This window comes from Anas platyrhynchos, chromosome 21 (assembly GCF_047663525.1).
Source record: "Anas platyrhynchos isolate ZD024472 breed Pekin duck chromosome 21, IASCAAS_PekinDuck_T2T, whole genome shotgun sequence".
Taxonomy (NCBI): Eukaryota; Metazoa; Chordata; class Aves; order Anseriformes; family Anatidae; genus Anas; species Anas platyrhynchos.
The window spans coordinates 5,588,790-5,606,601 of NC_092607.1; the positions used below are offsets into that span (position 1 = coordinate 5,588,790).

At 52.6% G+C, this 17,812-nt stretch overlaps 1 protein-coding gene and 1 long non-coding RNA gene across 7 annotated transcripts in view; both read right to left on the reverse strand.

Moving 5' to 3' along the window:
* Positions 1-17,812, reverse strand: part of CBFA2T2 (CBFA2/RUNX1 partner transcriptional co-repressor 2) — a 58,368-nt gene that overhangs the window by 15,932 nt on the left and 24,624 nt on the right. For 5 of the 6 annotated variants that reach the window (XM_072026271.1, XM_027472912.3, XM_038166128.2 and 2 more), the window contains exon 2: positions 1,751-1,894. In XM_072026271.1, the coding sequence (XP_071882372.1) occupies positions 1,751-1,894 (144 nt within the window). Of the gene's footprint in view, positions 1-1,750; positions 1,895-2,301; positions 2,324-17,812 lie in introns of those variants that run through there. The other variant, XM_038166129.2, reaches the window with a different exon arrangement.
* LOC139999188 (uncharacterized) lies at positions 5,707-14,678 on the reverse strand. Its single transcript, XR_011804378.1, has 2 exons — positions 14,243-14,678; positions 5,707-7,105 (listed from the first exon to the last, which is right to left on the reverse strand). It is a non-coding gene; the product is annotated as an uncharacterized lncRNA (long non-coding RNA).

The window sequence follows — 17,812 nt, forward strand, 5'->3', positions numbered from 1 at the left end:
CTGCTGTGGCAGCCCAGCGAGCCGGGGCTGTCTTTGGATGGACGCAGCTCCAGTAACTGCTCTCAGCATTTTTAGGCTCACCCTGTCTGACCCTCTTGCAAACTGGATTACCGCAGAGCAGCTGGCAGTTATCTGATCCTGCCTATCTCCAGGATCTGCTCAGCCACAGACCACGGAGCCTTACCAGGTCCTGGGCTCCAGATGAGAAAGCAGAGCTGAAGCAAGCGAGAGCAGGCTGGGGAGACAGAACACAGACCCTGGTGGAATTACAGGTGTGAGGAGGAACGGAAAAGTCATCGCCTAGGGCGACACCATTAAATCCTGCTTTAGGTACTGAACAGCCTAAGACTTTCCTTGTTTTTCCAAGCCTTCTGTTACTGATTCGCTGCCTGCATGAAGGCAAAGCCTTCCTCTACCGTGCTCCTCCTCGCTTACCCACGCTGTGGGCTTTTGCAGGGCAGGGTTCACACAGCCTGGCTCTGACCAAGACCCTCAGGCACAGCTGAGAAGTTAAAAAGCAGGAGTAAACTTCATTACAGGTTGCAGCTCTCATCTCTCCTGAAAAGAGGCAATTAAGTCATCTGGAATCAGCAGATTCAGGCTACTTGGACCTTAGCAGTGTGTCAAACAACCTTATTGGAAAAATTAATTTCTGTCACTTTGCTAATGGTCTTTTTCTGCCTTCGCAAAAGGAGAGCCATTAAAAAACCCTCAGTGTATAAAGATGGGGACAACGTGTCTGGCGGGATAACCCAGTGATTAGCGTTATTGCCAGCATCACTCAATACATTAGTGAGCGTCCTGAAAGAGAGGCTGAATTGTAAATCTGCGAAATCCCCTGCCAACATGAAACTGTGAGATATCCCAGACACCACCGTGGATAGCAAAGCAACACAGAACCAGCTAGGGAGACTGTCAGCACGGGGAACAAAAGGCAGGCAGAGCCTGAAAAATGTGTATGTGCCACTTGTCGGGGTAAGATAATTTCAAGCCCAAATGTTAAGTAAAATGGCTTTGCTCTGGAATAATGCTTCTGAAAGATGATGGCTTAAATGTTGTATAAGGGGGAAAAAAGAGCTTGTGTTCTTTCTAGGGTGTGAGAAAAGGCTGTTTGGGGAAGCCACCTCCAAGCAACAAGCTAGGTGAAGGAAGCTGCTGGCATGAGGCTGCTCTGCGGCTGGGCAGGGCAAGGATGAGCTGCAGCTTAACAGGAAAGATTATGAAGCAAACAGGGAGAAAAAGAGAATTGGGACGGACAGCAAGGAATTTCTGAGGCTGGGAAATTAAAAGACGAAAACTTTCTAATCTCAGCTGCAGAAATGCTGTCTGCAAAGCAAGATACAGCAGAGTGGGAATTAACTCCTCCAAAGATACAGAGAAAAGCCCAGCTCTTGGCTCCTTTGAAGCCAACCTGATAAAAGACTTCAATTTCTTAAGGAGTTTACTGCCGAAATCAGGGCTGCACCTGCAAGGAGAGTGACTTGAAGCGACTGCAGCAGCACTGGGGCCAAGGGAGGAGCTGGCAGGTGCTGGGGGAACATTACAGACCCCATCACACGTCCTGTGTAAGCAGCGAAGCAGCAGGATGCCCCCAGCCCTTGCTCCATTACCACCACCGGCACTGCCAACGCTCGCCATGCTGGCTAGCGGCCCTGGCAAGCAGCTGAAACCCCACCAGTGACTTCTACAAGCCAAGTTCCCTCCTTGCTGGATTTAATCTCATGGACAAGCAGAGTTACTGGCGTCTTACGTGCAGCTGGGGTGAAGGACACGGGTCGGGGGCCGCCGGGGTTGACGGGGGGCAGCGGCGGCATGTTGGGAGGAGAGGATCTGGATTGAATCTTCACTTCCACGGGCGATCCGGGCATCACTGGCACCCTCTTCTCACCAGCAACTGTACAAAGAGAATGTGGTAATGTTATTGACAGTCACAGACGAGGATTTCCCTGCCGAGCTCGCGAAGCAGAGTTGTGGTGGTGAAGATGGGAGGAGGGACGGTCACACAAGCCTGCCCGGCTGCTCTGCACGGAGAAAGGGGCAGGGCACGGACCTGTGCAGGTGGCCACACAGCTGGGGTGCAGTGGGCACCCCAAGACCCTGAGACACAGGCTTGGGATGCTGACGTTCACCATCAAAGCCTCTCAACCATACTTTCTCACCCCTCGAGCCCAAAAACGCTTCCACAAACATTTTCCTGTTTGCTTTGCTTCCCCTCGTCCTTTAAATCCCCTCGGTACTCCCAGGTACGCCCATGATGGCTCACGGGTTGGTTGCACGTTTGGTTTTTAAAAGCAAACTCACAAATTGAGCGTTTCTGCCCCTTCTCTCCCTCGTGAACGCCGAGCGCAGCCTCCCCGCGCGGCACAGACGCGGCCGCACACGCACGCATGAGCGAGCCCGCGCGGCGACGCAGTTCCTGGCCCACAAGGAAGCGCACGGGTGCTTGGAGGCAGCGCCAGCCCCAGCTGAAACCACAGCCCCTGCCCTTCGCCTCCCGCCTGCTGCCGAAGGCCGGGTGCCCAACTGCCCCGTGTCTGCTGCGCCTGGCCCCGAGGTGACTTCTCCAAAACCTCTGCCAGGTCCGAGCCGCAAGTAGGGCAGCATCCACACCAGCAAGCTACCGAAATTGTCAAAGTGTCTTGAAAACAACTCAACACAAGGCATCTGCAGCCGCTCTCCTGTGTGGGGTCTCTCTCTCTCTAACGCAGCTCAGCTGGACGCGGTGGCTGCGCTCCTCGCTCCAGCATCAGGCTCCAAACTCATCCTCGGAAGGAAACAAGACAGAAATAGGAAATAGGTGCTAATGCAAGCCTTGTTTTGTTTTGTTTTTAAATCCAGACAGGAAAATGCTTCTGACACTATAAAATAAGCCTGAGCATCTCCGAAGAGCAGCCAAAACCTCCCCAGGAGGCACCGGGCACTGCAACCACAGTTGAGCAGCGCGGGGCCACCCGACGCGAGCCATCCCTTCGGCAACGCGCTGACCACTTTCTGCTCCTCCGAGCGACGCCTGTCTCGTTTGATTAGCTCACTAATGAGTTGTGACTGCGTTCCAGCATGCCCTTCACAAAAACGTTGACAGGTTTCCAGCATGTCCATCTGTGCCCTGGTTTGGGGGCGGTGTGGGGAGGGATGGGGCTGCCAGTTGTCTTTCCCTTTCCCTTCTTCCCCTTGTGTGCACGCTTCGGGCCACCTGCTTTTTGGGTGATGGAGCCAAGGGCCCAGAGGAGCAGCTCGATGTGGTGCACCCATCAGCACCCGGCACTGGCGAGCAGCGGGGCCGGCAGGAGTCCAGTGGGAGAGCTCCCCTTCGATCCAGCCAAGAAGAGATGAAACCGCGAGGTTTGGATGCTCGCAGAGGGTGAAATGGAGCAATTTTCTTCGACTGCTGTTGGTAAGGAGAGACATCTGGACCTGCAAAATGGGTTTGTGCTCCCAGGAAAGCGAACGCTGCTGCTCAGCACGCTGCCAGAGGAGCTCGCAGCGCGTCGCAGGGATGGAGGCAGGCAGCAGAGCGACACGTGCGTGCCCCCTCCCTGCCAGGCAGGGCTCCTCTGCCTGGGTCTCCTCCACCACATGCAGCTCGGCTGGTGAGCTCCCCACCACACGATGCCCCTGCTGAATGGGTGCTGGTCGTTCCTAGCATCTGTCTGGGGCTCCTGCCCCTTGCACAGCCCGCATCGCCTGCTGAAAGAGAGTGCTTCCAAATCCACCTTTGGAAAAACCAACACAGGGCTCCTGTAATTAAGGGCAGGTGATGCCTCTTCAAACTGCTGATAGAGAGACCACGTGCCGTAATCAACTGCTGGTGGCATGGAAATGCACCCGTGCCACACAACGCCGCTGTTCTTACAAATACCTCCCAGCTGTAAGAAAACCAGCTCTCAAATTTGGGCAGCTTCTATTAAATGCTGCGTTCCCATAAAGAGGAGCACTGAGCAGGTAGAGAACACCAGCACCAAACCTGCTCCTCCGACGCTCCCGACAATGAAGCTGCCACCTCTGGGAGCGCAGCCACAGCGCTGGCCAGGAATCCTCTCGGCGAGGCACCAGCACCTGCCTTGCCCCCACGTGCCCTGCATGAGCTGGCTGCTTTATTTCCCCTATGGCACATCCCCGCTAAAGCCAGCGAGGTAACAAATTCAGTTTGTTATTCCTTGTGTTTCTTTTTCTGGTTGCAGGGCTGTCTGGGGGAAGCAGGGGCAGCGCTGGCTGGATGCTGAGGCCCCGTGTTTTCTGCCACTTCAGCACAGCCGGAGTGACTGGGGTGGTGGGGCTGGAATCGCGGTGAAACCTGTGCTCGTGGTGCTGCCACGGTAGCAGGTTTGTGTCTTCGCTTCAGCCTGCCTTCCAGAAACAGCATTTGCTGGGCTTTGCTACTGTGAACAAAGCGGAGAGATACGAGAATCACGGGAAACTACAATCAATTTTAACACAGTAATGTAAGACCGATACTAACACCATACTGCCAACTGTTCCGGGGCGTTTGGTCCCGCTCACACGTGGTTTGGCACTGGTGTGCCCGGCCACACTCGTGCACAAACACAGCATTTGTACAGCTAACACCACACTGCCGCAGGAAGACCGCCAGTGTTCGTGCGCACAGGTAACACTCCAGCGGGCAGCTTTATGGCAAGGGCAGGAGGAAACAACGCCCTTCTTTCCTCCCACCCTAAGCAAAGGGAGCAGGAGAGCCAAAGAGTCAGAGCCTGGCCTGAGTTCGCTTGCTCCATCGGGGAAGAGAGCCCAATCCTTCAGAACTCCTTCCTCCTAATGCAGTCCTAGGGCATGTTAAATACAGCGCTGGAGCACCCGCAAAGAAAGCAGAGCTGATTAAGTTAATTTGCAGCACGGGTGGGGGAAGTCAGATGGAGTTTATTCCCCCGAAATAAACCCTGTCACGAGGGGTTTACTGCATGAGGCTCCGAACCCAAGCCCCGGGAGAAGCCAACAGCTCCTCTTCTGGGCGCGCTGACAGACAGGCGAGAAGCAACCAGGGCTGTGAAATTTAAAAGCTTCCTGCTAATGACCTGGGGCATCTATAAACGCAGATAAAAACCATCTTTCTAAAACTCCCGATTTTTAGTCCAAACACATCCATTTAACGAGAGTCACGTGTACGAAGCAGACCGTGAGCGAGGGCTGGAGTCAGCCTCCCGCTGACCCGGGGCTACAGATGAGCCAGCGGGTCTGTCCCTGGAGGCACGGGGACATTTCAGCGTTTCCCTTCCCCATTTCAGCGTTTGGATATATTTACTCGCTCACCAATGGCAACACCCAGATGCACAGAGGATGCTGAGAAGCTCCTCAAAACACCTGCGGGTCCCACCAGCAGGTCAGCCACCTGAAATCGTGCTTCAGTGCCACCGGGGCTCTTTGGGTCACACCACCAAGAAGATGTGTCCATGACCAAATACTCCGAGTCTCAGGACGTCTGCCTACACTGGAAATGTTGATGGGTTCCCCATCAAAAAGGCTTCCTTCCAACCCCAACCGAGACCTCGGTCCTGCATGCACAGCTACCCCGGGCTCCTCAAAGCCACTGCCCCTGCCGAAGGGGACTGGGCTGGAAGGGTTGCTCTCATGGCATCTCCTTTTGAAACATTTACAAATGTTGTGTCGTTATTTTTCCAACAGAGCCTGCAGGACACAGATTGGATGTGTTTATGGCACGACGCTTGTGCCATCAAGCTGCCAACCAGCAAGACTTCGCAGCGCCACGCGCTAACTTGGCGCCCAGAAACAGCAAATGGCAACGTGGGGAGGGGACAAAGCGCCGCGGCCACGCGGGGCGGGTGCTGGATTTCCACTTGGGGAGATGATTCACTTGGAGCAAAGCGAAACCCGAGCACGGAGATGCTGTTTTAGTCTTGGCTTGGTGCGAGAATTTCATATTCTCAAAAAGCTGATGAAGTCTGAAGAGCAGATTTCACAGCAATCGGAGTTCCAGATTTCAGATGCTGCAAAGCTTCTGGCTGGATCGGGGACAGCTGTAGGCATATTGCAGTTTATGCTGCGTGCCCTACATACTGCGTCCCAGTTACGGACCCAGGTGTACCAGAGACCACGAGGTCCCCTGCGTGGAGAGGAGGAAGAGCCAAGCTGCACCCGTCAGGGGAAAATCCGGGGCTCCGAGTGGTGCTCGGGGAGAAGCCCCACTCCTTGCTCACCAAGGCTTGAGCTGTACAACGCAGGGACATGGAGCAGGCAGCCTGAACACCCAGACAGATTTCATTGGGTTTATTTTCTTTAAAGAAGTCTTCTGGCTGTCGTGTTTAGTATAAAGAGAGTGTTGCTATGATAGGTAACCTCAGAAGAATGGCTAGCATTTGCTCCCATTGTAAACTGTATAAAGAAGCCGCTTTATTAATCTCCTCGTGCTTGTGGGTTTGAGAAAAGGAAAAAGGCACGAGTAAAAATAGTCGCACGTTAGGGACCATCTCAAATACTCTGGAACTGGAATTAATTCTTAAGTGCCTTTAGCAATTAGAGAGCAAACTAAGTAAAGAAAAGAAAGAAAAATGCTGCGTTACCTTCCCAGCAAAGCAGGACCAGGAGGAGCCCGAGGAGGCAGGCGGACAGCCCGGCGCTCTGCTCTCGGCTCTGCAGAGCGATGCAAAAGCAGAACCCTTGATCTGGTGGCAGCAGCTGAGCCCCGAGCTTGCAGAGAGCAAAGGGCACAGGAAGAGAGACAGCCACCGATACGATGCAGAGAAGGGAGAGCTTTATACAAATTTACATAATAACGTTTATAGGGGCACAGCCACCACCATACAGCTACCCCGTGTGAGCACAGGCTGCGTGTGCTGGCTCCTACCCCTGCTGCCAGCTCAGGAGGGTAAAGCCTTTCCTCCTTAAAGTGATTTAAGCCAGTGGCTGAGAGTTTGGGGGCACACCCAGCACAGACACGGGTATCTCCAGGTGTTTTTGATGCAGGTGTAGGATCCCCTTGGCTCTCTGTCGCCAGCTCAGCAGGCAGGAGGAACCTGCCTGCGCTGGCACCGATGCTGCGGCTCCTCCTGCCAAAAGCTGCACGGAGCCTGAACTGTTTCTCACAAAGCCGTTTGGTGGGTGCAGGCACTCTAGCTTAGCGTGCTCCAGCTTTCTGTAGAAGTCAAAACATGAAACGCGTTGGAAGAAATAAGGAAGAAGCGCAGTGAGTAGGACACGGTGCCACCCAGCCAGCTTTTCGCTTCTGCAGCTTGCAGGATGGAGAGAGCAGTCGCAAAAGGAGACTTTGAGAGGTTTAACTGGAGCAAATGTTTTCACCTTTCGTACAGAATAGGCAGAATGTGCCCCAAACCTGAAGAGCCACCCTGAAGAGCCACTCCTCGCCTCAAAGTGAAGACCCCCAGCTTCAGACCTGCCTCCCTGGCTGCTGTCCCGGAGCAGAGCCCAAGATCAGGTCTGGCAGGACAGAGCCGTGGGGCACGCGGGCGCTCACTTGGAGCCGGCCACGCAGGCACCTTCTGGAGCCCACCGAAAGGCAGAGACCTGCGAGGGCAGCTCAGCCCGTCCTAAAATATTCATCAGAGCAGGTGAGACGAGCCACGCTCTAGATGCGTCTCCATTTCCACTGGCCCTAGCACCTCAGATGACCGCTTGGACTAGAGGCATAAATTACAAAATGCCGACAGGTCAGCCAGACGAGCCCTTCTAGAAACAGCCCTTTGAAGCAGAGGCTCATTTCCCCCCCATTTAAATGGGTAAAAGTCACAGGTTTAGGATAAAGCAACACAAAGCTTGTCTAAATGGTAACAGAGACCATTTGCAAGAGGGAAGCCGAGGACCCCGGTGCCCTCTCCGGTGGCTGGCAGGACCCTGATGTTCATGGGGAGTTCCTTTAACGAACTTAATACATTGTCTGGGAGAAAAGGCCAGGGAAATGGCCCCAAAACCTCCCTTCCAGCCCAACCGTGTCTGTGATTACAAGGGCCCGCTGCAGTAGGCTTGCTTTGCAGGGTTCCCTGTTGATAATCTGAATGCAAACGAGAGGCAGCATCAGTGTAACCTGACCCGATAATGTAAATAGGGTGAAATGAAATATGGTTCGCCACCTCCCCAGCTTTGGCGAATGTTTATTTTGAATAACATGCTTATCTGCTCCAACTGCTCACCATCTGTTTTCAGTCTCCACCAAGCTAATATTTTTCACATTTAGGAACTGAGAAATGGGAAGAATTACATTTAAATTTTATTAACATCTTCCCTCTGCTCTAAGGTTGCCTTTCCCTCCCCTTGACAGCTCTAAGCCATCTGCAGAGCACCTTTGCGGCTCTCCAAGGCTTGCAGATAACCTCTCATCTGCATGCAAAGCAACAGTGCCGCTACTCAGCCTTCCAGCAGACGCTGCTTACGGCTGCTCCATCGCAATCTCTCCATCACCTGCTTCCAGGCAGCTCCCCAAAGCTCAAAATGAAATCACGGCGCCTAGGAAAGACCCAATATTTTATCTTTTTGCAGCATCGCTGCATCAGAAAGAGCTGCAAGGGAAAGGCAGAAGATAAGCATCGGAAACGAGGCAGCTGATGCAGCAGCCCGAGGAAGACGAGGAGGAGTGGGCTAAGTCCTCACTGGGGGGGAAGAGGGAGAGCGAAGAGGTCTGGAGTTAGGAGGTTACATTGCTACACGACTACTGACATCCATTTGCATTTGGGGTGGCTTCCAGAGGTCTCCTTGAGTCAATAAATGAGAACTTACAGCCAGACCTGGGGGACAGGAGCATGAAACGGGTCGGTGGCAACGGTGGTCAGCCGAGTCCGCTCGCTCCTGTCCGCCTGCCCCCGCGCCGAGTTGTATAAGACGATACTACAGCATCTGTGGCAGCGGGAAACTTATGGTGCTGCAGGGATACTTCCTCCACTCAACGCCATCAGCCTATTTTTACACTGTTTTGCTTGGGTTTATAGCACATCTAGGCTCCTGATCTGCGAGATGCTGTGGGAGTGGAGAGGACTCGGCACCTCGCAGGAGAGCCTCGCATCGCTCAGGAGGGAGCTGCTGAGTCTGGGACAGGCATTTTATAAATCAAAAATAAACGCGTGTAGCTCCATTGCCATCTATTTCTCTCCCACACACAGCTGTTTCACTTTAAATCTCAATTCAATACCAAGCTTGGATAGGAGAACTTGAAAGAGCAAAGTATTTTATCGTTCGCAACCAGTCCAGAAAGCAGTTAATAAGGGAAATAAGATTAATAATTTATTCCTGAAGGCAGACTGCAGATCGTTATCTGTCTTGCCCTTCAGTGATTTTTATAAAAACCTATTAATGTTCCTGACTCTACAGACTCATCAGTAGCCCAGGTTGGACTTTGCAGCAATTCTCCTCTGCTCTGCTCCCAGCCAGACGAGATGGATCCATACCGGAGCCAGTGGTGCAAACCAAGGGCTGCAGAAATCCACCCCACGAGCTATTATCGCATCTAAAATCCCCCACAGGCTTGGTCAGGGGCCCCCAAATTCTCATAGCCTTGCTTGTGCAAGGAAATAAACCAGCGTGGTACCCCCACACCAAGGAACAAGTGGACGTGTTGCTCAGGGACATGATTTAGCAGCAGACTTCAGAGGTTGATGGTTAGCTTTGTGATCTTAAGGGTCTTCTCCAAGCTAAACGAGTCTATGATCCTATGAGTAGGTACTAAGACAGTGAAATCTGGCCGCACAGCCACCTACGCCTGGCTCAGCAGCCTCCCGGGAGCTGGGGCTGCTTACCAAGAAGCCGTCTCCATCCCTGCCCTCCCTGCACGGCTCACACCCAGCAAACACATTTGGGGACTCGGATATCAGGAGCTGGCTCCGAGCTTCGGCTCCCTGGCACCAAAACCAAGGCAGCAGCCAGGATTTCGCCTTCAAGGTGGAAAGGAAAGCGCTGTGGGGATCAGGAGAGCGCTCCCCAAAGCCACCTCCGGCACAGCTCAGCCCACCAGGCCAGGTTATAACCAGGGCCTCATGGGGGCCAACTGCCTTTGACCAATGCCCAAGCAACTAATGAAACTAATTAAACTAACCGGCCAGGCAATTTTGACAACAAGGGACGAATTAGTCCCCAAAAGTCCCTGCCTGCTCTCCCAGCACCCTGGCTGCGTTTGGGCGCGGAGCTCTCCAGACGGGAACATCTGCCTCTCGTTTGCCACGGGGAAGAAAACATGAGGAAGATTAACAGCTCCCGAGCCCGGCGGAGCCCAGACACAACAAGTACAAAAGGGAGACGACTTAGAAAGAGTCTCGGAGCAACGGCTTGGTGTCAGGTTTTGTGTTTTTGAAATGCCCATTTTGTGGGACTGATTCACACACAGAAAGGTCGAGTCTGGAACAAAGAGACCGAGGTTCACTTACAGCCAACGCTGCACATAGCGAAAGCAAGAATTGAGTTAACTGCACTTTACAGGGGTGACATGAGCACTTCTACCATCTCTGCCAATCTTTTGGCACGAGGGCATTAAAGAAGTTGGCTTTAAGGGCTTGTCCCCAAAGGCCTGCTCTTTCCAGCCTCTGTTTTGTGTACAAGGCGGCCTCTGTGCCTCAAGGCCAAAGCCCCCAGCACAACACTGGGGTCTTGCAGCCTTCCTCCCCCTCCTCCACGTCTTGGTTACAGAGGTACCCATTTAAAACAACCCCAAAACTCTTACTCCTAATTAGCGGCCTGGTTTTTGGTATCTATTCAATGCCCACCAGTTTTAGCAGGCTTTCAGCACAAGCCCTCTCTGGAGAAGCCAGCCTGCTGCACAGGGTACTGACAGCACAAAATCAATTTCATCCTCCAGTCTGTTAAGGTAGGACTTGAGTTTCACAAAGCAAAACCTTCGGGATGGGTGAGGCTGCCTTCAAAACTTTGGCAAGTACTGCTTTTAGAACAAAACTGGGCTAAGATCTGCTGAAGGTAAATGAAACTCATTTGTTATGAGAATTCCCCTAGGTTCTATCGAACACCTTTGCACTATAATCTGCAGCGTGGAAATGTTTTTTCTTCCTGCTTACATTAAACACTACAGACCAGATAAAGATACAACTTCCATGCCTGTAAATGGGTGACCCGAAAAGGAGAACAGTCACTAAAGCAAGCTCAAACTTTTGTAAACGTTTTCTACCTTTGCAAAGGCTTTGAGACTGCATTTAGGATATGATTTTATCTAGCACTCATAAACCCTTTTAAAACTTGGACCGCTTGCCATTTAACAAGCGGCTCCACCCTTCTCCTGCTTCCCAGATGGAATACATATGCGCTGAGCTCCATTTTGTTACCTTCCCCTTCAACGCAGCAGTATCGGAGAAGTGACAGTACAGCCCAGGGAGCAGCATTTAATTGGCATCCTCTTATTACTAATTAGCTCTGAGGGGCTCTCCACAGCTCCTAATGGTCAATAGAAACGGATCCGCTGATTTATATGGGCTCGCTGCAGAAAATTACGAGATGCTGGTGCAGACTTGGAGGAGCAGCCCCGGCAGGAGAAGCAGCCCACGGAGCAGCCCGTGTGGGGCCGGTGGCACGGAGGCTGTCTCCAGCTGCAGGACGGACTCACCCTGGCACGGGCACGACGAGCAGGGCATGCACAACGTCAGCAGCGCCCAGGGAAGGGAACCTTCGGGCAGCATTTCTGCAGCAGCAGGGCTGTGATTTTGCAGCACTGTTCCTAGGAGGCTGAACAAAATCCCGGCCACGGCTACGACGCTGCAGCAGCGCTTGCCGCCGATGCAGCCCTTTCTTTGTGCAGGGCTGCTGCAAAACGTTCGGGTGAGCACTGAGAGTGATGTTCCCAACCCAAGCACCTTGCCTGGTATGCACAAGCTGTAGCAGGGAGCATCGGACAGCTCATCTATCTTGCAGACAGATCCTGCAGCCTCCACACTGTGAGTTTGGTTCATTGCTGGAATCAGGAAAAAAGCCACAATGGTCTGCTCTGAGCTACCAGGCTGCTGACCCTACTTTTTCACTGCCCATTTATTCCCCAGATCTTAATTTGAGTAGGAAAAATAAAGTTGTGGAAGAGAAAGTGATTTTCTAGCCAATTCTGTAAGAAATTTAGCAGATGTTGAGTAAGATGCTGTTTCTAGGTCACTGCAGTGAGCCCTTTTGCTTAAGGGCTTCCCACCAGCGGTTCCTCTCTCCTCACTACGTGATGAATCCTTGCCTGCCCAGGATCAGTCATCCAGGGAGCTCCCTTTGGGAAAAACCTCACATCAAGCAGGGTCCATTTCATTTGCTGGTGCATTGTTAACCTCCGCGCTTGCAGACATGCTGTTTCAAATGAAAGAGATCGAGGTCAAACCACTTGCCTCTGCATCACGACACGTGGCCACCGTGCTCCGTCCCAGCTGATGTTTGCAGAGCCGCTGGGTTCCTGGCAAGCCTGTGCCTGCTTTGCAGGGGCTGATGCTGAGAAGCAGGCAGCCCATGCACCGGCACGAGGCTGTTCTGTTTCTACAGAAGCTCCCACCCATCCTTAAGAAGATCTTTCTGACCAACGTGTCCAGCATAGCAAACCCTCATGTCGCAGCCCCGATGCTCCTGGCTGCAGACTGCCGCCTAAATCCCCCTCCGACTTCCAGCACACCACGAGGGAAGTCGCTCATAACCAGGAGGGCTTTAGGGAGCAAAACTGCAGGTTTTCAGCTGCATTTCCAAGCACAGCTGAACCAGGAGGGACAGCTAAAATACCTCACGGATGGGCAACGTGGGCACGGGCTGGGCAGCCCCAGGGGCAGCACGCTGCAGGGCCTGGGCTGGGAGAAAGCTGCTGAGGGCAGGGTTTCTTTAAAATAAGAGGATGGATCGAAAGCCACAACCAACTCTTCTTAAAGTCATTGAGTATTTGAAGATTTCAGAAGTTTTTAGCCTAATGACCAAAAGATCCACAGGAGGACGGTTTAAGTCAGAAGCTTCAAAACAATGATTCGGGGTTGCATTCCTCTTCCCTTTCTCCTTCTCCCAAGCTCTGCTGCTGAATGATTTGGTTCCCATCATTATAAATCAACCTAAAAAACCACCACTGACTGAAAAAATAGCTAGCACTGAGCAAACCTGAATTTCTTGCGGCATCACAGATGCCACGGAGCATGCAGGGACCTGAAGCTAACGAGAATGACTCCAGCAGGTCTGGTGTCTAAGGGGTGAGGGTGTCTGATGAGTAGGAAATACTCAGACTGAACAATATAGGAACTAAGATAAAAAAAGGTCCACTCCTATGAGGCAGACCCAGAAATACCAGCACCCCAAGCAGCACACCAATAACACCAAGTAAAAAAGCACAAGCACTTCTTTAAGAAGTGAGAAGATCTCAAGGCAGAAGACCACCATCTGTACCAATCCGCTAGACCACAGAGAGGCAAAGGTAACACCAAGGCCGCCTGAAGCTATTACCAAAAGCCTCAATTAAACTAGAAAAAGCCAACCTGTTTGTGAAGCACAGAGCAGGGCAGGTGCGAGTCCTGAACCTCATCGTGGTCAGGTGAAAACAAAGGTCTTCTGTGCCAGAAGAAGAAAAAACATCCAAACTCTGCCCAGAATGAAGCAGCCACATAAAGACAAAGGAAAAACGGCTGGAGGAGCCCCCTTGGGTCCCTGGAGGATGACTCCGATGGGCTGCTCGGTCCCATCGCAGGGCCTCACAGGGCTGAGGAGCAGGAGCTCAGGCGCTGCCAACCAGCCCCAGGGCTGACACTCCATTAAATGGGACCTAAAACCAGGTCTCCATGAAAACAGAGGCCTGCAGCATGTTGGAGGGGGGCAGAAGTCATTTCCACCCCGTCATTAACAATTTCATGCAGGTGCCCAAGCCCCAGGGGAGGGCCGCAGGCAGGACCTGGCCAGCCAGGCCTCTGCCCCTTTCCCTGAGGTGCCTCATCCCCTCGGGTGCTGAGCACGGTACCTGCAGCCCCACAAACACTCCTGATCAACGACAGGCACGGGATCCAAGCCAAGAGGATATTTGTGAGAAAAACTCCTCACATCCCCACCCAAATCGCTCTTCCCTTCGCCCTGCACCCAGCCATAACCTTGCCTCACTGGGCCCTGGCAGCAAGGCACGGGGGGCGGATTTTAAAGGCATCCAAGAGAGTTGGTGTGGGTGGGCACCTACAGGCCTGTAAGGCCTTTTGGAGCCACAGCCCCACACAAGCAGACGGACACAGACACAATTGGTGCAGGCAGAGGTGTCCCACGGACAGCCCTGGGAGCTCCAGAGCTCCTCAGGGGATGGAGTGAAGGGTGGGCTCGGCCCAGCTCCCAGGGGATAGGGACGTACACGGGGCGGCTGCTGATGCACTCGTTTCCAAATCATCATCCTACACACAGCACAGAAAGGGCTTCAAGCTCCTGGCTCTGCCACAAACGGGTCAGCAGCGAGCTGCTCACTGTCAGCTGGTGACAGAGGTTAACCAAGAAGCGTGACCACCGCAACTGCAGACGAGGAAAGAGACGGCACCCCACACACCAACAAGTGGAAAAAAAAAAAGAAAAACATAAAAAACAAGTTTGTTTTAAATGGCTATCCTCCCCCCAGTCACAGCAAGGCCTGTGCCACGGTGCCTATAAATTCCCTCTAATGATGCAGCAGCCAGGCAGGGCCCCATCTGTGCCTGGGCACAGGTGAGACTTTTCACCATCGTGTAAGTGCAGGCTGCCTTTCAATTACACTCACCAGCCCATTAGGCAAATGACATTTGCATATGAGAGGAGAACTAGAAAGTCACAAAACAGGCCCTGAAGTAGAATATGTTTTATACCTACATGCAGGCACTGCTGCTCAGCCCAGGGCTGCGCCTGATGCTCTTTGGGTTTCTGCCGGGGCCATGGTGTACTTCTGAGGACAGGCATCTGCACCCCCATCTCCCTAAAAATACAGCCGTTTCTGTAGGGCTCTGCACTGTTTTTGGGTCCTGTCCTGCAGCGGGCTGGAGAACAGATGAAAATATCACAGGCTCAAAAGCATTTAAATAGATTGCACCTGGGTTTCAGTCCCGCTCTCGGGCAGGGCCGAGCACTGCGCAGCACTGAGCTCCACGACTATTTCCAGCCCCCCAAGGATGCACAACCAGCACACGCTGCCCGGCGGTATGGGATTACACCGGTGTCCGATGTCACCGAGGGCATTTGCGTGGAATAAACAGTCCTGCTCAGGTGATCCCGAAGAATTAATCTGCCTACAAGTACTTTTTTTTTTCTCCTGGTGAGTTTATGCAAAACAGACACAACCCAGCTCATCTCCCAGAATCCAGATGGCACTTGCAAACCTTGTCTGTGTATCAAATGTTGTTTTTTAGATCAAGTGTCCCTGGTTGACAACACAGAACTTCATGATGCTATCTTTAGAGAGGCTCTTCTGCACAGAAGCACCCTTTGAGCATACGTTACAGGGAATATGCTAATGCAGCAGCGTGTTTGCAGCGGACGGAAACGTGGCTGCCCCCGGGAGCCCACACAGCCCAGCGCACGCCGAGCCTGGCTGAAGATGAAGGGGAACCCAGCCCTGCCGCCAGCACCGAGCCCCTGCGAAAGAGATCTACCAACAAGTTAAGATTGTAGAGCAAGGTTCACTTCCAACGCTGCAGAGACGCAGGATGAGCCAACGGCAAAGGCCACACGCACGGAAGAATTATGCTTCCCCCAAACCCTACTAAATGACTTAAAGTAGCTGAATACAGACAGCAAATCCAAGCTTTTGTTCCTTCATTTCTCCTGGAGGGTTGGAGATGCCTCCCCCACTTTGCCATTCACCTAAATACAAGGGCCCAGTAACAAGCCGGTGATTTACTTCCCCAAAGTCTTAATTTCCTCCTCCAGATTTCATGCAAAGATAAAAGCAGCTCAAGCAAAGCACTGTTTTTAAGCACTCCGTTAATAAAGAACAGAACTCCAAAACTTTCTGTTTCACATACTCCTGAGATGGTAACGTTTGCCTTGATACAAAAGTAGTAGTAGTTGTTAACAAAACACCCCCAAGCCCTAACCTTGAGGTGTTTTCTATGCTCCTCAGCTCCAAGATCGAGAAAGCAATCAGGCGAAAACGCCTGAAAAACCAGCCCTGACCTGTGCATGCTGCCACCGGGCAGCACAACAGCATTGCAAACGCTGGGAGAAGACAAAGAGGCTGCAGACACACAGAAGGTTACGGCACAGCTCATCTCCCAGACCAGAAGGTGACACCAGCGGCGGCTGAAATAACCCATCTCACCCGCTGCTGAAAAGAACATTTCAGAACAGCGACATCAGGTAAAGCAGCTTCTTCTGAAAAAGAAAGTGATCCAGGAGGTAGCTCCTTCCATATTGCAGGCATTCACAGTAAACACCATATGGCCTGTTAATTTAATTAGGGAGAAGAAACCCCCTAAGTTTGAGATTTGACTTTGAAGGGTTTAAAACAAGTCTGAGGAAAATTGCTCAGGATACTGCGTGTGGTTGCTTTTCTGGCTCCATCCATCCCGCTGACCCCATCACCTGGCGACTCACCTTAAGGGTTTTTTTTTGTTGTCGTTTTTGTTTTCTTTTTTACAAGCCCGCTGCCAGATGTGCACAACCTGCCCCACGCTGGGCAGCTTGGCCGGGGGGGGCTGTGTCACGGAGGAGGCACATGCAGCAGGTGATCCGACTGCTTGAGTAAAACCCCTCTCCTCAGGTGCCAACCCGAGTTTTATCCTGAGTCCTTCTCACGAACCACAGCGGTGGAGTCCCCCATCAAGGCAGGGTGCTCCTCGGGGTGGAGGGCAGCCGGACAAACACCAGGGAGCCTACGAGAGACGCACAGCCTCCGGACAAGCCTAGTCCTTGCCTGTAGGAAACTTTGCACTCCTACTTGTGAGGTCAACCAGCCAAGTCCCGGCTGTTCCCAAAGACATGGACATGAATAACCACTTGCCTCAGCCTCTTCCAGCCTAGCAAGAGGGATGCTTTGCCCACAGATGCTGCGTTATCTGAACAAAAAGGCTTCTCTGTTTTTAACACACCTTCCAGTGAGCAGCTGGGGGAAAATGGGAATTCCCTTCTCAGACTTGGGAAGAAAGCAAGGCCAGAGACCGACCATCCCCAGCATCCTACTACAGTTCCTCCACTGGAAGGGCCATGTTCTAAAGACTGAGCATAACCTGGAAAAAAAAATGAGAAGGAAAGTAAAAATAGTCCATAACAATATTCCTTAGTTTTGCTTCAATCTGGACAGTTACCAGTTCTTAACAGGTTGCTCTAAGGACAGAAGAGAACATCTGTGGTCTTCTCTGGGCAGATTCAGATACATTTATGGGTGTCAGCAGTGCAGGGGCACGAGCTGCCCAGGGCATCACCAGCAAGGAACGGCGCAGACCCTCAGGGAGGTGGCTGCTGGGGCACTCCAAGAAGGCAAAGGCAAGGGTTGTATGCGTTAATCCCACCGATCCTCTACAAAACAGCCTCTCGGGCTGCGATGGCTGAGGCTCACGGGGTGTGGAAAGGATTTCTTCTCCAGCCAGCCCACTGAGCTCCTGGCAGCGCATCCAACAGCTCGGCCGGGTGCTCTGGAGAAGATCAGCCCCCAGCGAGCTGCTCAGCCAGGAGCCATCAGCTGCAATGCTGCAGCTTCAACAAACTCCTCCTGGGAGACCCAAAACTCCTCCGTAGGAGCACACAATCCATCCATCCTCCTTCTGGACTGTCCTTTCAGCTAGGAACCATCAGGCTGCCCCCATTGCTGCTCTGGAGCGAGAAACCCAGCAGAGATTGGGGGTTTGGGTCCCGTGCAGCCTGTACTGGGGGAAAACAATCCCGCTCCCAGAATTTGGCAGCCTCGATTTGCGTGTGGTTTCCCTTCAGCTCCTCTCAACGTTTGACGACACGAACAAATTAA